This window comes from Xiphophorus couchianus, chromosome 21, assembly GCF_001444195.1.
Source record: "Xiphophorus couchianus chromosome 21, X_couchianus-1.0, whole genome shotgun sequence".
NCBI lineage: Eukaryota > Metazoa > Chordata > Actinopteri > Cyprinodontiformes > Poeciliidae > Xiphophorus > Xiphophorus couchianus.
In genome coordinates this window covers 11,582,722-11,605,884 of record NC_040248.1, presented here as the reverse complement: position 1 = coordinate 11,605,884, position 23,163 = coordinate 11,582,722, and the positions used below count along the sequence as shown (strand labels likewise).

Below are 23,163 nucleotides of genomic sequence, written 5' to 3'. Positions count from 1 at the left end.
TAATCGAGTAGAGAGCCTTGCACAACTATTCACCTGTAAACTTCAATGTCTTATCAAGTTCAAATTACAAGCATTAATGTATTTTATTGGGATTCCAATATTTTAGTACAAAATAACACATCATTGGGGTGTAGAAATAAAAATGTTCTATTTTTATTTATTTATTTTGGCAAACAATTAAATTCTACAGCACAATGTGGGAATTTTTCTTCTCCAGAATATTTTTTCAGTTCCTTACAGGTCGTTGTCGTTAGGTCCAACCACCTGGATCATCTGAAGCTGAGGCTGATATTGGGATTTCTGTTGAGAACCAAAATGATTTAGTGTCTTCTATGGTTTTGCCTGTGTCTGTGCTGATACAGTGTGTGACACATACCTTTTTCTTGATGTAGTACACAAGCACAAATTAGATTATTGTCAGAGCCAGGAGCAGAGCCAATATGCCAATTTTCAGTGGCATTAATAAGTGACCGTCATAAGATTGATAAGCTAAAAATATGTAAACATGGTAGAAGTCAGCTAGAGCAACGTTATAGAATGAATGTCGAGGGTGAATGATCTTGCCTTACCTATGGAGGCTTCGGGTTTGAGGTCTGGAACCTCATAAAATCCCTCACTGCACCAGGACCCAGCTTGGTCCGTCAAGCAAAACTTAAATTTTGTTGCAACCGTTACATTTATTGTGCTCACATTGCTGGTGAGTTTCTGGTTACAGAAGCCATCAGAAACTGAGTGATTCTTCCTCTCAATCACTTCCCAGGGTGGGTTTGTTTCAGAGCTGCAGTCAAACAAAGATCACTGAGCTTCAACAATCAGGCCTACTGATGTCTCAGGGCTGAGCTGCTGTGTATTACTCACCTGTTGCTGGATGATAAACTTAACATCATCCATGTAGACTTAGCAGGCAAGACACTCACAGTCTCAACAAAAAGGTAATTATCTGTTTTCTTAATTGATGACCCTTGTTTCTCTGGAAGGGAAATTTTAAATTACAGGTGATGCCGTATTTATTTGCATTTTAACAATGACACATAAGTTACATACCTACAACACAAACATTTGTTTCCTTTGTTTCCATTTTTCCTCCAGCCTCCAGGTGTAGTTTATACACTCCAGACTTTAATGGTCCACAGGCCTTCACAGTCCTGAGAAAATAGTGACACAGCCAACAGATTAATATGGTGAAAGGAAAGCTGAGCAATTTCCCTTTTGGGGTTTGAGACATAAAACATTTCTGGTCTTTATGACGCTTTAAAAGTAGATTACCAGCCAATGATAATAAAAAAATGAAAAGTGGGGAAGTTGTGTGTGAAAAACAAAGTACATCCTATAATTGAAGAGATTGTTGAACCAGTTTTAGCAGCAATTACTATGTTTTCTGTATAAGTTTCCCACATCACTGTAGAGGAGTTGTGTCCCACTTACTAGATTGATCTCATTTTAAGGTCTAATATGCCAACACATTGCTTTGGGTCGACACTATGGCTGAAAGATAGGCCCAAAGATTGACTGGTTGCAAGTTGTTTTGAGCTGTTTTTGCTAGCATGCAAGTCTTTATTTGTCAGAATATTGTTGTTTTTTCAGATTCGATTCTGCAAACCCTAATTGTGCCGCCTTATTCTTTTTAGCCAGAAGAACTTCTTCATGACACAACCCCACAACTTAATGCATTGATTAGGATTTTGTGTGGCACAACACTAGAAAGACTTGTATAACTGTGAAGTGAAAACACAAGGACATTTGGTTTTGTTATAGTACTTTTTTTTTTTTTACAAACACAATAAATCTGATTTGTAGTGCATTTCTCGACTCTACTTTGAAATAACAAAAGACGGTCTTATAACATGACCTTTCCTTAAGCTGCCTGAGAACTTGCTTTCTGGCCTGTTCATTGATCTTCATGATGCTTTTTGTTCATTAATGTTTTAACAATCAAAGATTTATTCTGATGATAAATTACACACAGGTGGACTTTAGTAAATAATTTGTTGCTGTTTGAAGGCAGCTGCTTGTGCTGCATTTGAATTAGACATATCCAAGTAAAGGGGCTGAATATCAATTATTTAATTTAAAATACATAGCCTTCGAAAAAAAAAAAATCCTTTTTATGAGGTCACTGCAGAATAAACCCTCAACAGAAAAGGAAATTAAAAAATATTTTAATGCTAAAATTTAGATTATGTAATTATCTTTGAAAAATGATTATTCTGAGATGCCGAGGCATTGCTTTATGAAACTACCTGTGCTTTGTCACTTTCTTGTCTCTGATGCATTTAGTGAAACTCCCATCAGGAGCTTCCCAGTAGCAGTGCTGCAGCACTGGGTGGTAGGAAACAGTTGCTGCCAAGCAGGAGCTGTTCTGAGTTATCACAAACTGATCAGGCAGCTGGGAGGTGATGAAGCTCTCAGCTGAGGAGACAAGAAAATAAAATGTTCAACACATGTACATTATTAATTCAAAATATAAAACAATAGCTATTAAAAGCTAATAGTAACAGTTCATGTAAAGAGCTGTTACTGACCCGTAACGTGAACATCCACAGATTTAGTTCTGTCTGAGTTTTTGCAGGTGTATGTGCCGTTGTGTTGTGAGGTTACTGATCTGATGAAGACATACAGCATGCAGCTCTTCCCATGTCTGTCCTTTTTAATACAGATCTGGAAGAAAAACATTGAAATCCTAATCATGTAGAACAATGTATTTGAAATGAGTAGAAATCTGTGGTTAATGTGGTTGTATTTGAATATAATAAAACAAAAATCATAGTTTTCGTCACTGTACCTCATTATCTGGACAGGTTTCCGCCAAAACCTTGCCATCATGTTCCCACACAGAACTACAATCAGCATATTTTCTGCAGCGAAGCACCAAAGGCTCACCGGGACTTATGGTCACACTAGAAACCTCATCGGGTTTCATTGAAGCAGTATTTATGTCTGAAACATAAAACACTTCAAGTTATTCAATGTGTTTATTTAGAATTTTCTAACTTAATTTGAGAATAATCCTGAGATGAGAGCTGGTCTCTTTCTCTGCTCAGGGTTACTGTTTGAGTTAAAACATTTTCTAACATTTGTCTGTTTTTTTATGTAATTACCAAAGTCATACAGCTGGGTGCATTCTTGTCCTTCATCGTTGGTGGCACAACACATCGCTCCACTCTCTGCATAGTTCGCAGTTGTGGTTGAGCTCTGTGCTGTTGAACCATCAATATCTTTTTTCTCATCCCTTGAGGATGGACTGAGAAGAAAGATTGATAGTCAGAGAGTGAAATGATAAAACTATGTATGTCTGAACAGAGTATCTAGTTGTCTTACCGAGACCATTCAATACTGGGCTTTGGAGAACCACCAGAGATGCATTTAAAATAAGGAGACATGCGTGCCATATTCATATTATCCAGAGACAGCTTTGATTTTGAGGGACGTTCTATTAAGCATGTGAATCACATTGATTAACATCATTTTAAATCCACTAATTTATCTGCATTTTTATGCTTCTCTGTTTAGTTGAGTCTTAATTAAGATGAGAAATGATGAAGCTGCAACTCACCAAGGATACGAAGATCAACAGTTTTTGAGATAATGGTCTTCTCTTGTCTTTTACAGGTCAGTTTGTAAATCCCAGAATCATTCCTTGCAAGTCTTGGTATGACCATGGAGACACTCCTAGTTCTGGAGAGGTTTAAGAAAATGTCAAACTTTACCCACATAAAGAAAAGAAGCACATCGATCAACAAACACATAAACCTAAAGATGCACTCACATGTTCATCTGTGGGCTTTTCTCGCTCTCCCACTGGCAGACAGGATGATCAGGAAGGCCCTCTAGAGAGATGAGGAGTTTCTTACCAGCTGACAACTTCAGGCTGACAGGATCAGAGTCACTCAGGTGGTCAGCTGCCTGAAAGCAATCCGACTGGAAGGCAAAACTTAGCATTTAATCCTCCTTGACAGAGTATCTTTTTTTGCTCAGTGATTCTTTCAATAGTGTTGGTATATGTTGTGATAAAGTATAAACAAGGACAACCAGAAAAAGTACAAATTTCCTGTTTAAAATGATGATTTAAAAAAAAAAATCAGCACAAGCTATCATTGCCCTATGTAAAAAACCAATTGTCCCAGTCATCAAGAGGCCCTGCCATTTTAAAATAACAAAAAAAAAAAAAACATTGACAATTAGAAAACTTCAGAAGATAAGGCTCTTTGGTGTCACAGTGATTTTAGGCTGTTTTTTAAGCTTGTGTAATGATAATTTTGAAAGACCAGGTTATGATAATGTAACAGTTATGGGCTAGGCAGCTAACTGCGGCTACATAAGCAGCATCGGAAGAGTGGCCTTTTAAGGAGCCTGAGGTGTGAAAAAACACAGGAGGCAGTGCTTTTAGTTTTGGTGAATATATATTAAGTGATTTGAATAAAAAAACATACAATTACAATAACACAATGAGACACATGAGAATTGACTCAGAATAAATTGATTGTCCAAATCATAAAGTCCATAGTCCATTCCTAGCTCGCCATCTTTCGATCCAGATGAGGATCTGATCCGACAGGTGGAAAAAAAAACCCGACCTAAAAGGTCAGAAAACCCATTAAGTGTTTTATCAGAAACAAATATAATACAAAGGAAATAATTATTAAATTTAAACATCTAGTTTATGCATACTAAATGCAAATGCAATAATTAGATTCCTAATAATTAAACAGACATTTCAATCAGGTTAAACTAACCATAATTTAAATAAAACAAAACTATCATATTTCAACTAATCAATTTAAACTTAAAGTACTAAAGTTAAAGTGCACTTCCAAAATATCAATCAAGAAAAATAAAATAAATTAATTGTCAAATACTCAAGCAGAGTGAGGGAAGAAAAATAAATAAATAAATAAATAAATATACTGCGCAATATCAATTTAAGTGTAGCTACATTCTGTTCTGATCAATTTTAGTTTAAACTTCAGTGCCTCGGCATCAATGTAAAGGTGTCAGAATACGCACAAACTTCAGCAACAAGTTACCTTTTTGAAGAGAGTGGGGCGTACTTAGCCACAATCAGCACTAACAGAATCCTGGTGACGGTCCAGGTAAACAATGCCAGTGATTCTAATAAAACAACGCTCCAATGAGCAATTGAGCAGAAGTACCACATAGAACAAATAACACTGTTAACAAATAAACTCACCCAGCAATCAAATCAATATGTTCAAAGATTTTTTTGAGGAATTCCTAAGGAAGACGCCAACAGCAAGCCACAATCACAGTGGAACAGGTGAGGATCTTTTACTGCGCACTGGAGGCGTGGCTTTAAATAAGTTAGCAGCGTTCGGGCAACACAGGAAGTGGGCCCGCAAAAATAAAAGTCGTTTGCTAATTGTGGGTTACAGGTTCCCCCCCTAAACTCATGTGCGGCCTCGTACATGCAACAGGCTGGTGACACACCACACTGTCACATGATGTAGAGGTCACAGAGGTCTCATCCAGGTCCAGAGCAGATGTAAAGATTGTACTGAGTCCTTGAAACAGGGTCTGGATGCTCTGCAGAAGTGGATGACCAAGTGTTGAATACTGCAGACGAGTTGGTGGCTGATGTGTTCGGGTAGAGCGTCTGACAGGTGGTTCAGGATCTGGGCTGGAGAGTTTTGCAGCAGAAGAATCACTTAACATGCTGGATTGTCCTGGAGAGGATGCAGATTCTGGGTGAGGAGAGACAGGTCCTGATTGAGAGGAGGAATTTTCCACGAGAGGCTCTGAGTCATCAGAATCTGTTCCATCTTCAGCTGTTTGTTCCATGTCCAGTTCAGCAATAGGTTCAGGTCCAGACTCCACTTCCTTTTCCTCACCAACCTCTTCTTCCAAAGAGCTCTGGGGATGCTGGCCAGGCGGATCCACAGGCAGAGGAGCGACAGTAGATGCAGGAGCAGGTAAGTCAACCTCAGTTGTAACTCTGGTGACATAGGAGCTGGAGAAATCAGGTAAGTCAAATAAAAACAGTTCTTCATTTTCAGGGTCTAAAAGATCTACATTTTCTGAAGTCTCAGGTGCAATGGCTGTTGTTGGCTTTATCTGTTCTGGTTTAGAGGCTGGGGACAGGTAGCCACAAGGCAACAACAGGTCACGGTGGAGGGTCCTGATGGGACGATCTTTGCCTTCTGGTTTGACTGTGTATACTGGAAGAGTGCCGGCTTTCTTCTGAATAATATACACGTCTGATTCCCACCGGTCTGCGAGCTTGTGCTTGCCTCGCAGTTTGACGTTTCTAACCAGAACTCTATCTCCAACTGAGAGTTCTGCAGCTGTGACTTGCTTGTCAAATCTGAGTTTGTTCTTCCACATGACTTTCTCAGCGTTTTCAGTTGCAATCTTATAACTTTCTTTGAGATGTGACTTGAGCTTTTCAACATACTGTGAATGAGATGTAGATGGTTTTTCAGACACAGGCAGTCCAAAAGCTAAGTCAACAGGAAGGCGGGGTTGCCGACCAAACATCAATTCATATGGGGAGTATCCAGTGACATCATTTCGGGTACAGTTGTAAGCGTGTACCAATGGCTTCACAAAATCTTTCCAGTGAATTTTATCTTCTTTTTGCAGCGTACCCAACATGTTTAAGAGTGTTCGGTTGAATCGCTCCACAGGATTGCCACGGGGATGGTAAGGTGTGGTCCTAATCTTTTGGATTCCTGTGATCTGACAGAGCTCTTTGATAGTATGAGATTCAAAATCAGTCCCTTGGTCGCTATGGAGACGCTCTGGCATTCCATAATGGACAAGGTAGTTCTCCCATAGCGCTTTTGCTACGGTTTTGGCTCTTTGGTTTGGGGTTGGCACGGCAACAGCATATTTTGTGAAATGATCAGTTATCACTAGAACATTTTTGGTGTTGCTTCGGTCTGGTTCTATGGAGAGAAAGTCCATGCAGACAAGTTCGAGTGGTCTTGTGGTTTTGATGTTAACAAGTGGTGCAGCTTTCTCAGGTTGTGCTTTTCTTCGGATGCATCTCTCACAGTTCTTGAGTTTGTTACAGACATCAACTGCCATTCGTGGCCAGAAGAACCGTGATCTGACGAGATCCAGAGTCCTTTCTGTGCCCAAATGGCCCATCTGGTCATGAAGCTGGTTGAGGACCTCAGGCCGCCATTCCTCTGGAAGTACAAGTTGGTAAGTAAGCTCACCTCCAATATTCCTCCTCCTGACAAGAACATTATTATGGAGCTCCAAGCGTGTAAGCTCTCGCAGGAGTAATGGCAGATCGGGGAGCTGTTCCCTCAGAAATGGCGGTGGGTTTTCCCCTCGTTCCAACTGAGCAATAATGTGCTGAATGACTGGATCGGCTCTCTGTTTGTCAGCAATTTCACCTTCAGAGAAAGATGGCACAACAGGTGAAGAGAACTGTAGATCATTAACAAAACTGTCTGGTAAACTGTCAGTGTTAATGGAGAGGGTTTGCACAAGAGCAACAACCTGGTCCAGGTTGGGTGAGCTGTACACCAGTTGCCTGTCACATATTGGTTGGACTGAGTGCTGGTCAATGGAAATACAAGATGGATGTTCCAGATGTTGTTCAGTAAACTTCAATATTCTCTCTTTCTCCTTAAGAGACAAAGGATCAGCCACCTCTTCAGCATGAGGTCGCCGAGAGAGACCATCAGCATCCACATTTAACCTGCCAGCCCGATAAATGATCTTAAAAGTAAAAGTTGAAAGAGCAGAAAGCCATCTATAGCTTGTAGCATCCAATTTAGCAGAAGTTAGCAGATATGTCAATGGGTTGCTATCTGTAACCACAGTGAAATCGGATCCATACAGGTAGTCATAAAATTTTTCTGTAACTGCCCATTTGAGGGCCAAAAACTCAAGTTTATGGGCAGGATATCGACTTTCACTGCGGGACAGACCTCTGCTGGCATATGCAATCACCCTGTTCTGCCCATCCTGTTCTTGGTACAAAACTGCACCAAGGCCAGTAGAGCTAGCATCTGTGTGTAATATGTAGGGTTTACCTGGGTCTGCAAATGCAAGAACTGGTGCTGTACTGAGTTTCCGGATTACCTCTTCAAAGGCCTGCTGGCAAGCAGTTGTCCAGCGAGAAGCAAAGGGTTCTTTGGGGTCAAGGTAATGCTGCAACTTCATCTGTTTTGATTTTTTCTGGCAGGGTGGATATCCAGCTGTTAACTCATTGAGAGGTTTGACCACTGATGAGAACCCTTCCACAAACCGGCGATAATACCCTGCAAAACCAAGGAATGATCTGAGCTCTTTTAAATTCTGAGGAACCGGCCAAGATGTTAAGGTGGAAATCTTGTCTGGATCTGTCTCCACTCCATCCCTTGAAACTACATGTCCAAGGTAGCGAACAGATGTCTGAAAGAAAACACACTTTTCAACTGACAGCTTCAATCCAAATTCTTTCAGGCGTTGAAGAACTTTCTTCAACCGAAGTTCATGCTCTTCTAGAGTTGGTGCAAACACTATTAAATCGTCAATGAAAACAAGCACTTCTTTTAAATTCATGTCTCCCATGCACCGCTCCATAAGGCGTTGAAAGGTGCTAGGAGCATTAGTTACACCTTGAGGCATACGATTAAATTCATAAAATCCAAGCGGACAGACAAATGCAGTTTTATTTTTGTCTGATTCATTCATCTCAATCTGGTAGTAACCAGATTTTAAATCCAGTGTGGAGAACCACGTCGAGCCAGACAGTGCTGAAAATGTGTCCTCCAGCTTTGGCAAAGCATATGCATCCCTGATGGTCTGTGCATTCAACTTCCTGTAATCAATACAGAGCCGTACTGCACCATTTTTCTTCCGCACTACAACTATGGGGGAAGCAAAGGGTGAGTTGGATTCACGTACAACACCAGACTGCAGCAGTTCTTGAATATGTTTACGTACCGCATCCACATCTAGGGGGTGGATGGGTCTTGGTCGCTGTTTAAAAGCAGTGGGATCTGATAGCTTGATCTCATGCTTGACCTTATCTGTACGACCAAAATCAAGATCATGCTTTGAAAAAACATCTGACATACTGTTGAGCATGGTTGTTATACGTTGCTTCCATTCAGTTGAGAGTGGCGAATCTCCAAAGTTGTAGTTCAATTTGGTTGGATTTGGCTCAGAACTATAGGAAGGTTGATGCACACTCTGCTCTTTGTGAAGAATGGTTTGGATGGTACTGACTTCAGCGATGGCTGCTCTGGCTGGAATCACAATGTCATGGTCAGATTCATTAGTGATCACCACTGGCAGAGAAGCAGGCTGTACAGGAGGTAAATCAAAAAGACTAGATTTTACTATCAAACCACCCGGTAGAGAGAAAGAGGTTGGATGCTGAATAACTACTTCTTTTTCACCTTGCAGTAATGGGCAAATAAGAAGAGCATCCAGCACAGCAATCTTCTGTGCAGGAACGACCTGTGGGATGGATGACTGCATTTTTAGAATGCCATGATAGTCATCTGTTGTTAGTTTATGCCTTATCTCCAAAATTTTGTGCACTGCTCTATATCCAAAAGGCACAGGATGGAACTCAGACTGTGACTGACAGCACTGGTTATACACAACATCCAAAGTGTTGGTGCCAATCAGAACAGGGGGTTGTGATGATCGCAGGTCTGGAACAACCAAGGCCAAGGTGTTTATGTCCATCTCTTCTCCTGTGAACTCAGGGGGAAATGTCAAACAGAGTTCCACATATCCGATATAAGGCACCCTCTGACCATTTGCACCTTCTATCTCCAAAAGATCATTTATTGGTTTTATTTTGTGATCTGATAGATGGGTGTTATAGAAGGAATGTGAAATTGTGGTGACTTGGGAACCTGTGTCCAAGAGGCAATGAAAATTGATCCCTTTAATCTTCACCTCACCAGTACTCCTTGTGCCCACTAATCCTTTAGGTAATGAAAAATGTGAAAATGAGTCTGTAGTGTGGGGACATTCACTAGTTGCAGCTCCCACTTGTCCCTCAGTAAGAACTGCTTCTAGTTTAATGGCTTACTTTTGTCCCAGGACTGCTGTTTGTGTTTGAGCTGGCGGCGTTTTTCTTCAACTAAACTGGAATTTGGCTGACTGGAACAGTTGGGAGCAATGTGACCATCCTGTCCACACTTGAAACAGAACCAGGGCTTTGGCCTATTACTAGGTTGGCCAGATTTTGGTTTCTGTTTTTTCATCTGATTTTCTGGTTTAGCAGAATTAGAGTCCTTAGACAGCAGGGCTGACATTTGACTCTGCAGCTTTAACATTTGCTTCCTTAAGTCTTCGATAGCACCCGAGTCTGATAGATGGCTACATGAACATGAACTGGTAGTGTGAGCTTGTGCACTGACACGATGCTTGACTGATGGAATATGTTTTTTCATTAACATCTCTTTTGCCAACTGTCTGTCTTCTTCTGTTCTGAGTTTTAATAAAAGCTCTGAGAAAGGAGGTGGTTGGTCTTTTTTCTTTTCTAGTTGAAGTTTGTTAATCATGCTGTTATCCCAGCAACCTCTACAAAATTGTTTTAACAAATATTTGTCAATTTCAGTGGCTGGAATCCCACCACGCTTCACCACTGTGCTGAGAGCCAACTGGAGTCTCTGCAGATAAGAAGATGGTCGTTCCCCATGGTCCTGAAGCGTGTTTAAAAATTTTGCAAACAATTCTTCTCCATCCTCAACAGTGGCATATGCAGAATCAAGTACCTGCAAAAATGTTGCAGGCAGGGCACCAGGCCCCAAACCCTTCACTAGGTCAGCAGCTGGAGGGAGTAAACCTTCCAAAATGCGCCTTGTAACATGTAAAGGTGCTAGACTTGGATCTGCATTTAAGAGTTCTATTTGAGACCTCCAGGATTCATAATCTGCCTCATGCTGAGGTTTTGGAAGTCTTCCTGAAAAGGTGCGTAGTCTAACTGAAGACAGAGGTTGAAGATTTACATCATCTCTGCGCACAATGTGTTCGACAACAACCCTTTGAACCCCAGAAGGATTCAGATCAGTCCCCGAGAGGAAAATTCTCGGCCCCACATTTGTAGTTGGATTAGGCTGAGTTTGTGGTCCCTGCTGGTAGGTGGTGGACTGATCTGATTGGTTTGCGGGAAGAGTAGATGGCTGAGTCTGACTGGACTCTCTTTCAATGGTAAGTATTTCAACAATATCCTCCTCATCACCATCCCCTTCATCATCCCCATCAGGCTCCCCTCCGGTAGCCGCTATTCCTAAATGAGCACTTATTTGTTCAAAAACTCCTCTCAAAACGTCATCAAATGATTGTCCACTCTGCTGGGAAATACGTTTCAGTTCATGGAGATAATCAGGAGGTAAGGTCGTGTCCACTGTGACTGTGGCAGGGCACTCTCTTGAAAGCAATTTAACAACAAATATAACATCTTCTGCAACCTGAGATGGATAAACATATGGTAAAAGCGATTTTAGCTTTTCCAAATCTGCAGAATTAGTAAATTCAACGGCCAGGTTTTTATAAAATGGACTCTCACATGCAGTAACAGAAAAAACCTTAATTCCACCATAACTACGTAAAAGATTGACAATCTCATCATCTGCTTGAGTGTTCGTTACACCACTAATGATGACAGAATTAGCAACATTGATACCAACTTGGTCAAAGAAATCCATATTTCAATACCAAACCACAAAACACATTCACCAAAACATTCACAGTATCAGGCTCCTGGCTAGCTCGCCAAAGTAATGTAACAGTTATGGGCTAGGCAGCTAACTGCGGCTACATAAGCAGCATCGGAAGAGTGGCCTTTTAAGGAGCCTGAGGTGTGAAAAAACACAGGAGGCAGTGCTTTTAGTTTTGGTGAATATATATTAAGTGATTTGAATAAAAAAACATACAATTACAATAACACAATGAGACACATGAGAATTGACTCAGAATAAATTGATTGTCCAAATCATAAAGTCCATAGTCCATTCCTAGCTCGCCATCTTTCGATCCAGATGAGGATCTGATCCGACAGGTGGAAAAAAAAAACCCGACCTAAAAGGTCAGAAAACCCATTAAGTGTTTTATCAGAAACAAATATAATACAAAGGAAATAATTATTAAATTTAAACATCTAGTTTATGCATACTAAATGCAAATGCAATAATTAGATTCCTAATAATTAAACAGACATTTCAATCAGGTTAAACTAACCATAATTTAAATAAAACAAAACTATCATATTTCAACTAATCAATTTAAACTTAAAGTACTAAAGTTAAAGTGCACTTCCAAAATATCAATCAAGAAAAATAAAATAAATTAATTGTCAAATACTCAAGCAGAGTGAGGGAAGAAAAATAAATAAATAAATAAATAAATATACTGCGCAATATCAATTTAAGTGTAGCTACATTCTGTTCTGATCAATTTTAGTTTAAACTTCAGTGCCTCGGCATCAATGTAAAGGTGTCAGAATACGCACAAACTTCAGCAACAAGTTACCTTTTTGAAGAGAGTGGGGCGTACTTAGCCACAATCAGCACTAACAGAATCCTGGTGACGGTCCAGGTAAACAATGCCAGTGATTCTAATAAAACAACGCTCCAATGAGCAATTGAGCAGAAGTACCACATAGAACAAATAACACTGTTAACAAATAAACTCACCCAGCAATCAAATCAATATGTTCAAAGATTTTTTTGAGGAATTCCTAAGGAAGACGCCAACAGCAAGCCACAATCACAGTGGAACAGGTGAGGATCTTTTACTGCGCACTGGAGGCGTGGCTTTAAATAAGTTAGCAGCGTTCGGGCAACACAGGAAGTGGGCCCGCAAAAATAAAAGTCGTTTGCTAATTGTGGGTTACAATAACAAAATTACACATTTTAGCTAAATAGGTACAAACTCCTCATAATTGTAATCAGACAATAGTAGCAAATGTTGTATTAAATGTTATTTGCTCAGCAAAACCAAAACAACAATATAGATTTTGCTATTGTGCTGAAATAAATAAATAAATCTCAATAAATCAATATTTCAAGATACATTTAGTTATCCCTGAAGAAAAAAAATATGTTTTTTATATGTCATTCGTATCACTTCGTATCACTTTGGAGATACCAGCACCATATTTTAAGTTTGAAAAGCGTTTTCTTTTACCTCCCAGCTGCACACACATTTCTGATTATCAACATCATCAGAGCAGAGTGCGTGAAAAGCACAGAGCAGGAGAACAGCTGAAAAGACAAAAAAAAAAACCAAACACTTAAAATAGGTTTGAAAATTTATAATGAGACGTAAAAAAAAAAAACAATTTTCAAAAGTATGTTCCGACTTTACGCGAATTTGCTGTATTTTGTTTTCAAGACAGACAAATTCAGTTCATACATTGCATTTCTGATTGTTGCACAAAAAGTTTTAAAGTTATGGTGGAACGAATAAAATCACAGTTGCTATGAATATGTGTAGCCAGGATGCAGAGCCATGCTCGCTGCTCTGCAGCTCAGCCAGAGTGCGAGCAGAAAACAACAGACTGCTCGGCAAAGGCGCGGCAGCTGCAGGCATTACGTATGCCGCGTTTACTTCGAACAAATGCATTTCTTCTTCAAGATGTTCTCCGTGAGCTTAACTGATCTTGATACGTTACTTTGTTATTCTTTTTATTGTACTGGCCAAATAATTATATAATTTTTGCTATGTCAGAATCAGAATGCTTTTATTGTTCTTGTACAGAAGCACAACAACATCTGGGTTCAGTACAGCCCGTCTAAAAAGACGGGGTGCCTGGGGCCTCCAACAGGTGTTATGCCCAGAAATGCATGCCTGCCGAGAATTGCATCCCCTGTCGCGGGAGCGCGCATCGCTCTAAACTCTCGCATTTTAATGAGGAAACGGACTGAAATATGACCGAAGACGAAACTTTTAAAGATATTCGTAACAATATCACGTTTCTTAAACATGTCAGCCTTAAAACGGTGGGTTTTATATCGCAGATTAATTGAAATAAATACGGTTTTTACACATTTATTGAGACAAATGAGTCGAACGTTTTTCAGTCCGTGTCTGAAGAAAATGTTCTCCGCATTTGGTTTGAAATTTCCCGATTTTTCTTTTAACATCATATTAGCTTAAAGTATTACAAAACAGAGGCCCATTATGTAGAACATTTTATATCATGCTTAACTGTCTAGCATATTAATGTAGAGGGGATGCATTTTAATGACTGAGCCTGCCAATATTTGTATCCCCTGTCTATTGTTGATATGAAACGTATAGCAGTTGCACAGAGAATAAGTGTCATTACGTAGAAAAGGTGAAGTCCCTCTTAACTCTTCATTTCTTCAAGTTAGCAGAGGGATGCATTTTCTGGCATAGCAAATTATTACCTTGCCAATACATGTAGGCCTTATATATTTTCCACAAATATAATTCTACTGATACAAAATGTATACCAGCAGTTCATAAAACAAGTGTGATTGTATAGAAAAAGTAATTTCACTCTTGACTCTTTATTTCTCCATGTAAGCAGGGGATGCATGTACAGCAAAGCCTATTATTAGCCTGCCAAAATATGCATGGCCTCTCCATGTTCTTCAAATATTATCCTATCGATATAAAACCCATACCAGTAATTCATAGAACATCTCTGATTATGTAGAAAAGGTGAAATCCCTCTTTAATTCTTTATTTCTCCATGTTACCAGGGGAAGCATTTTTTTGGCAATATGGATGTCGAGCCTGCCAAAATATGCATGCCCTACCTATTTTCCTCAAATTTTATCCTATTGCTATGAAATTCATACCAGCAGTTCATACAACTACTCTGATTATGTAGAAAAAGTTATTTCACTCTAAACTCTTTATTTATCCAAGTTAGCAGGGGATGCATTTTTTGGCAATATGGATGTTGAGCCTGCCAAAATATGCATGCCCTATCTATTTTCCTCAAATATTATCTTATTGATTTAAAACTTATATCAGCAGTTCATAGAACAAGTGTGATTTTGTAGAAAAAGTTATTTCACTCTAAACTCTTTATTTCTCCATTTAACCAGGGGATGCATTTTACGGCAAGGCCTATCATTAGCCTGCCAAAATATGCATGCCCCCTCTATTTTCCTCAAATTTTATCCTATTGCTATGAAATTCATACCAGCAGTTCATACAACTACTCTGATTATGTAGAAAAAGTTATTTCACTCTAAACTCTTTATTTATCCAAGTTAGCAGGGGATGCATTTTGTGGCAATATGGATGTTGAGCCTGCCAAAATATGCATGCCCTATCTATTTTCCTCAAATATTATCCTACTGATATGAAACTTATACCAGCAATTCATAGAACAAGTGTGATTATGTAGAAAAGTTATTCCACTCTTAACTCTTTATTTCTCCATTTAACCAGGGGATGCATTTTACGGCAAGGCCTATCATTAGCCTGCCAAAATATGCATGCCCCCTCTATTTTCCTCAAATATTATCCTATTGCTATGAAATTCATACCAGCAGTTCATACAACTACTCTGATTATGTAGAAAAAGTTATTTCACTCTAAACTCTTTATTTATCCAAGTTAGCAGGGGATGCATTTTGTGGCAATATGGATGTTGAGCCTGCCAAAATATGCATGCCCTATCTATTTTCCTCAAATATTATCCTACTGATATGAAACTTATACCAGCAATTCATAGAACAAGTGTGATTATGTAGAAAAAGTTATTCCACTCTTAACTCTTTATTTCTCCATTTAACCAGGGGATGCATTTTACGGCAAGGCCTATCATTAGCCTGCCAAAATATGCATGCCCCCTCTATTTTCCTCAAATTTTATCCTATTGCTATGAAATTCATACCAGCAGTTCATACAACTACTCTGATTATGTAGAAAAAGTTATTTCACTCTAAACTCTTTATTTATCCAAGTTAGCAGGGGATGCATTTTGTGGCAATATGGATGTTGAGCCTGCCAAAATATGCATGCCCTATCTATTTTCCTCAAATATTATCCTACTGATATGAAACTTATACCAGCAATTCATAGAACAAGTGTGATTATGTAGAAAAGTTATTCCACTCTTAACTCTTTATTTCTCCATTTAATCAGGGGATGCATTTTACGGCAAGGCCTATCATTAGCCTGCCAAAATATGCATGCCCCCTCTATTTTCCTCAAATATTATCCTATTGCTATGAAATTCATACCAGCAGTTCATACAACTACTCTGATTATGTAGAAAAAGTTATTTCACTCTAAACTCTTTATTTATCCAAGTTAGCAGGGGATGCATTTTGTGGCAATATGGATGTTGAGCCTGCCAAAATATGCATGCCCTATCTATTTTCCTCAAATATTATCCTACTGATATGAAACTTATACCAGCAATTCATAGAACAAGTGTGATTATGTAGAAAAAGTTATTCCACTCTTAACTCTTTATTTCTCCATTTAACCAGGGGATGCATTTTACGGCAAGGCCTATCATTAGCCTGCCAAAATATGCATGCCCCCTCTATTTTCCTCAAATGTCATCCTATTGATATGACATTCATACCAGTAGCTAAGAGGATAAGTGTAATTATGTAGAAAAGGTAAAATCCCTCTTGACTCTTTATTTTTTCAAGCTAGGAGGGGGATGCATTTTTTGGCAATATCGAATTTGAGCCTGCCGATATTTGCATGCCATACCTATTTTCCCCAAATATCATCCTATTGATATAAAACTCATACCAGCAGTTAAGGGAACAAATGTGATTATGTAGAAAATGTTATTTCTTTATTATCGCTATTGCAAGTATACTGAAGGAAATAAATCTGACAATGCATCTTTGCTAAATGTAAAGCATGCACAAACCATTTTTATTTTGGTTTAACATAAAAATTAAATCACTTTTTTTCATTAATTTCAACAAAAGAATATTCAAAACAATAGGTTTCCTTAACTCACTTGGAGAGTCCCAAAAAGATGTGAAGAGGTGCTTGGAAGTAACAAGGTGAGAAAAACAAGAACAATTATTGTTTATTATAATAAAAAATGTCATAATTGGATAACTAGAATGTTAATTTAACATTTTATCCTCTCAACAAGGACATTTATGAGAAGCAAAGGGATGAAAGTGTCAATGTGGAAATGTGAAACAGTATAACATGCCATCCAGCAAGATGTGGTTTCATGTGGTGTGTTTGCGCTTAAAGTAAGTGCTGTTTAAATATATATATATATATATATATATATATATATATATATACCAGTATATATATACTGCTCAAAAATAAAGGGAACACTTAAACAACACAATATAACTCCAAGTAAATCAAACTTCTGTGAAATCAAACTGTCCACTTAGGAAGCAACACTGATTGACAATCAATTTCACCTGCTGTTGTGCAAATGGAACTTTGTACAGAACAAAGTATTCAATGAGAATATTTCTTTCATTCAGATCTAGGATGTGTTATTTGAGTGTTCCCTTTATTTTTTGAGCAGTGTATATATATACATGGATGCACATGGTCCTCCAGAATGGTTCGGTAGTCCTTGGCAGTGACGCGCCCATCTAGCACAAGTATGGGGCCAAGGGAATGCCATGATATGGCAGCCCAAACCATCACTGATCCACCCCCATGCTTCACTCTGGGCATGCAACAGTCTGGGTGGTACGCTTCTTTGGGGCTTCTCCACACTGTAACTCTCCCGGATGTGGGGAAAACAGTAAAGGTGGACTCATCAGAGAACAATACATGTTTCATATTGTCCACAGCCCAAGATTTGCGCTTCTTGCACCATTGAAACCGACGTTTGGCATTGGCACGAGTGACCAAAGGTTTGGCTATAGCAGCCCGGCCGTGTATATTGACCCTGTGGAGCTCCCGACGGACAGTTTTGGTGGAAACAGGAGAGTTGAGGTGCACATTTAATTCTGCCGTGATTTGGGCAGCCGTGGTTTTATGTTTTTATATACAGTATATATATATATATATATATATATATATATATACAGTACAGACCAAAGGTTTGGACACAACTGTGTGTCCAAACTTTTGGTCTGTACTGTATATACTTGACTATGATTACTTATATTTCTTATGTAATGTAGAACATTGTCTGTTTACAAATCAATTTATATAACCTTTATGTGTACTGTTCTGTCTCTTTCCACATACATGTATATCTATCTATGTCTGAAGATAGATAGAATTATATATCAATATATTGGTATACATGCTTGTTTATGTTTTTGATGTTGTGAAAAAAAGATTAATATGAAAGTGGTTTTCTAATAATCACATTGCCATTAATCTAATGCTATTTTGTAGGAGTAGAACTTTTAAGATGATGAACAGCTTTGGCTTAACAACTTAAACTGTGCATTTCTGCCTGAAATATAATGTAGTTTATGAATTATATTGCTTTATTACATGGTTGATTTATTTTAATGACATTGGAAAGAGTCTGAAATAAGTATAGCAAAAATGTTAAATTATTCATAAATGTCATGACCTCTATATGACAATCTAATACTTTGACAAATATTTTGTATTTGTAATGAGTCCGCTGTTACTCTTCTTTCTTTTTTGAAAAAAATATATTTGCCTTTACAGTTTGCAGAGTGCATACTGGAAAACAAGGACCAGAACTTTCCATCAACAGCAGAAGCTGTTAATACCATGAGACTCAACATGTCTTCCACACTTCTCTCAGAATCAGGTATCTTTTGACATATTTTTTATTCAGTTCCTATGTGGGTGGGATACTATGTTGTGTGTAAAATCATGCACGCACAAAAAAATTGTGTTAGGTCAGCTATTTTATCTAATTAGAAATATTAAAATATTGAACTTTGCAGATGTGTGAAGTACAATCATGTTAGTGTTTATGTCAAATTCAATTAGTGAAGAACATTTCAATACACCTGGCCTTGATCTCTAATAAATAAATTACACATAACACAGCCCAATAACTGTTGAGGCAAAAAACATAATCAACAAACTTAAAATTGTTCTAGGATACAATTACACTTTTCTTGAGTAGCTTTAATGTAACTTAATAAGCAAAAAGGACTTGCAGTTTGTGAAAGTACAAAACTGGAATGAGATGTATTATGTGAACCATTATATTCATTACTGTATTTTCATAAAATTAACATTTACAAAATGACAAATTTCACAAGATGTATACACATATATATGTAGACATATTAAAATTTTCTGAATGCCATTTTTATACTTTCAGTGGCTTAAGTTGGAGAAAATTATAAAAAGGTAAACACTAAGTGATGCTTTCTTTTACCATAAATCCCAGAAATACCTTGAATACATGTGTGTTTCAATTCATGAATAAACAGACACCATGTGAGCCTGCCTAATATGCCAATATGATGTACAGTTTCTATTACTTGTATTTGTTTATGAGACCAGACATTATCAAAAAGGGATGATTAGACGACTGAGATCTACAGGATTATTGTTCCACTTTCAAAAGAACACTAACAAATGGAATTATTTAAAAGAAAAAAAAAACGCAAAAAAATACCATTAAGATTATTTTATAACATTGATTTAAAGATGCGGTTTGTTTTTCTGTAGAGTCAGTGGAGACTCTGCAGACACTGTGGCAGTGAGGACACAGAAGATCACATGTGGGTAAGACAACAATGTAATGCAGTGAAAAATCAATTCAAGCAAACCATATACCATCCTTAAAATAGTTGCAAAGTATGTAGATATACAAAAATAAATCATAATAAAATAAATAAACACCCAAGGCAGGTAAGTGGGAAGTAGCTTAAGTTTTTTTTTTTTTAAGTACAGTCGTAAAACATTAAACACAGTTGCTTGTGGTCCTAGAATTTTTTTTACCTCCATACATGTCAGGAACATGCTGTCATCTCCTCAAATAAAGTTCTACCAATCATATATTGATAATTAAGAAGAAGCTTTATGTTGGCAAAACCCAATATCACCTTCAGTAAACAGATAAGGAACTAAAAAAAAATTCTTTATGTTGTTATTTGACCATTTTGTATTATTTATTTACAGATCACATGTGACAGATGCAACTGGTGGTACCACCAAGGCTGCATTAAGGTCCCACAAACCGACACAGACTACTGCTGTGCAATGTGTTTATAGATTTTATGTTTGTACCAATCTAATTCATTAATGACTGCAGTTCTGTGGATTTTCAGTTTAAACATGTGACATAATTTTTGTTGACTTAATTGGTTTTCCAAAAATTTTTGTTATGAATATTCTTTTGTTGAAATTAATGAAAAAAAGTGATTTAATTTTTATGTTAAACCAAAATAAAAATGGTTTGTGCATGCTTTACATTTAGCAAAGATGCATTGTCAGATTTATTTCCTTCAGTATCCTTGCAATAGCGATAATAAAGAAATAACATTTTCTACATAATCACATTTGTTCCCTTAACTGCTGGTATGAGTTTTATATCAATAGGATGATATTTGGGGAAAATAGGTATGGCATGCAAATATCGGCAGGCTCAAATTCGATATTGCCAAAAAATGCATCCCCCTCCTAGCTTGAAAAAATAAAGAGTCAAGAGGGATTTTACCTTTTCTACATAATTACACTTATCCTCTTAGCTACTGGTATGAATGTCATATCAATAGGATGACATTTGAGGAAAATAGAGGGGGCATGCATATTTTGGCAGGCTAATGATAGGCCTTGCCGTAAAATGCATCCCCTGGTTAAATGGAGAAATAAAGAGTTAAGAGTGGAATAACTTTTTCTACATAATCACACTTGTTCTATGAATTGCTGGTATAAGTTTCTAATCAGTAGGATAATATTTGAGGAAAATAGATAGGGCATGCATATTTTGGCAGGCTCAACATCCATATTGCCACAAAATGCATCCCCTGCTAACTTGGATAAATAAAGAGTTTAGAGTGAAATAACTTTTTCTACATAATCAGAGTAGTTGTATGAACTGCTGGTATGAATTTCATAGCAATAGGATAATATTTGAGGAAAATAGAGGGGGCATGCATATTTTGGCAGGCTAATGATAGGCCTTGCCGTAAAATGCATCCCCTGGTTAAATGGAGAAATAAAGAGTTAAGAGTGGAATAACTTTTCTACATAATCACACTTGTTCTATGAATTGCTGGTATAAGTTTCATATCAGTAGGATAATATTTGAGGAAAATAGATAGGGCATGCATATTTTGGCAGGCTCAACATCCATATTGCCACAAAATGCATCCCCTGCTAACTTGGATAAATAAAGAGTTTAGAGTGAAATAACTTTTTCTACATAATCAGAGTAGTTGTATGAACTGCTGGTATGAATTTCATAGCAATAGGATAAAATTTGAGGAAAATAGAGGGGGCATGCATATTTTGGCAGGCTAATGATAGGCCTTGCCGTAAAATGCATCCCCTGGTTAAATGGAGAAATAAAGAGTTTAGAGTGAAATAACTTTTTCTACAAAATCACACTTGTTCTATGAACTGCTGATATAAGTTTTAAATCAATAAGATAATATTTGAGGAAAATAGATAGGGCATGCATATTTTGGCAGGCTCAACATCCATATTGCCAAAAAATGCATCCCCTGCTAACTTGGATAAATAAAGAGTTTAGAGTGAAATAACTTTTTCTACATAATCAGAGTAGTTGTATGAACTGCTGGTATGAATTTTATAGCAATAGGATAAAATTGAGGAAAATAGGTAGGGCATGCATATTTTGGCAGGCTCGACATCCATATTGCCAAAAAAATGCTTCCCCTGGTAACATGGAGAAATAAAGAATTAAAGAGGGATTTCACCTTTTCTACATAATCAGAGATGTTCTATGAATTACTGGTATGGGTTTTATATCGATAGGATAATATTTGAAGAACATGGAGAGGCCATGCATATTTTGGCAGGCTAATAATAGGCTTTGCTGTACATGCATCCCCTGCTTACATGGAGAAATAAAGAGTCAAGAGTGAAATTACTTTTTCTATACAATCACACTTGTTTTATGAACTGCTGGTATACATTTTGTATCAGTAGAATTATATTTGTGGAAAATATATAAGGCCTACATGTATTGGCAAGGTAATAATTTGCTATGCCAGAAAATGCATCCCTCTGCTAACTTGAAGAAATGAAGAGTTAAGAGGGACTTCACCTTTTCTACGTAATGACACTTATTCTCTGTGCAACTGCTATACGTTTCATATCAACAATAGACAGGGGATACAAATATTGGCAGGCTCAGTCATTAAAATGCATCCCCTCTACATTAATATGCTAGACAGTTAAGCATGATATAAAATGCTCTACATAATGGGCCTCTGTTTTGTAATACTTTAAGCTAATATGATGTTAAAAGAAAAATCGGGAAATTTCAAACCAAATGCGGAGAACATTTTCTTCAGACACGGACTGAAAAACGTTCGACTCATTTGTCTCAATAAATGTGTAAAAACCGTATTTATTTCAATTAATCTGCGATATAAAACCCACCGTTTTAAGGCTGACATGTTTAAGAAACGTGATATTGTTACGAATATCTTTAAAAGTTTCGTCTTCGGTCATATTTCAGTCAGTTTCCTCATTAAAATGCGAGAGTTTAGAGCGATGCGCGCTCCCGCGACAGGGGATGCAATTCTCGGCAGGCATGCATTTCTGGGCATAACACCGGCCCTGCGGGGCGTCGCCCTTTACTTTTTGGTGTAAGTAAAAGACTTGAATGCTGCCTCTTACCTGCAACTGTAATTTTCTTTCTCTGCATTTTGAGACTTCCTGGCAGTCCGCTTCACAAAGTCTGCATCAGATAACACTGTGAAGTTCACCCCTACTGCTGTAGGCGATTAGGGCAAGCACAGACAGTGGCCAAGCATACTTTCTTCTTCTTCTTACATTTTTAACGGCAGCTGACATCCAGCAGTGCTGCACTTCTGCCATCTCTTGGATATTACTTTAAATAATTTCAATTTCTTAACAAAATGGAACCATTTGAGATCCACAAAGAAAAAAAAGAAAGAAAACATCTTCACTCCAGATGATCTGTCTTTATTATATGAAATATATTTCAGTGCTGTGACACGTGATATTTTAAAGTACAGTAGAGTTTATAAAATAATATGATAAACTGATATATATGTGATTATAATGAGTTTAAGATGCTTGTAATAGTTAACAGTGCTTTTCAATCCAAATGTTAAAATTGACAGGAGTAGAATATACAAGTGA

General features: G+C 37.7%; 2 protein-coding genes across 4 annotated transcripts; both read right to left on the bottom strand.

The window, feature by feature from the left end:
- Nucleotides 1-123: 123 nt before the first annotated feature.
- On the bottom strand, nucleotides 124-22,830 carry LOC114136908 (receptor-type tyrosine-protein kinase FLT3-like). The gene is made up of 14 exons (XM_028005317.1): nucleotides 22,675-22,830; nucleotides 13,108-13,184; nucleotides 3,767-3,918; nucleotides 3,554-3,675; nucleotides 3,319-3,430; nucleotides 3,099-3,241; nucleotides 2,783-2,937; nucleotides 2,523-2,658; nucleotides 2,241-2,409; nucleotides 1,045-1,145; nucleotides 859-970; nucleotides 570-778; nucleotides 377-489; nucleotides 124-300 (listed from the first exon to the last, which is right to left on the bottom strand). The coding sequence occupies exons 1-13, from the start codon at nucleotides 22,700-22,702 to the stop codon at nucleotides 407-409; spliced, it is 1,599 nt and encodes a 532-aa protein (XP_027861118.1). The 5' UTR covers nucleotides 22,703-22,830; the 3' UTR covers nucleotides 124-300; nucleotides 377-406.
- On the bottom strand, nucleotides 4,528-7,519 carry LOC114136907 (uncharacterized). Of its 3 annotated transcripts, XM_028005316.1 has the most exons (3): nucleotides 5,189-7,519; nucleotides 5,025-5,109; nucleotides 4,528-4,574 (listed from the first exon to the last, which is right to left on the bottom strand). In XM_028005316.1, exon 1 carries the CDS (start codon nucleotides 7,105-7,107, stop codon nucleotides 5,374-5,376), a length of 1,734 nt encoding a protein of 577 aa, XP_027861117.1. In that variant the 5' UTR covers nucleotides 7,108-7,519; the 3' UTR covers nucleotides 4,528-4,574; nucleotides 5,025-5,109; nucleotides 5,189-5,373. The 3 variants fall into 3 exon arrangements, with proteins under 3 accessions (XP_027861117.1, XP_027861116.1, XP_027861115.1); XM_028005315.1 differs by having other exon boundaries at nucleotides 5,025-7,519; XM_028005314.1 differs by lacking the exon at nucleotides 4,528-4,574 and having other exon boundaries at nucleotides 4,844-5,109.
- Nucleotides 22,831-23,163: the final 333 nt, after the last annotated feature.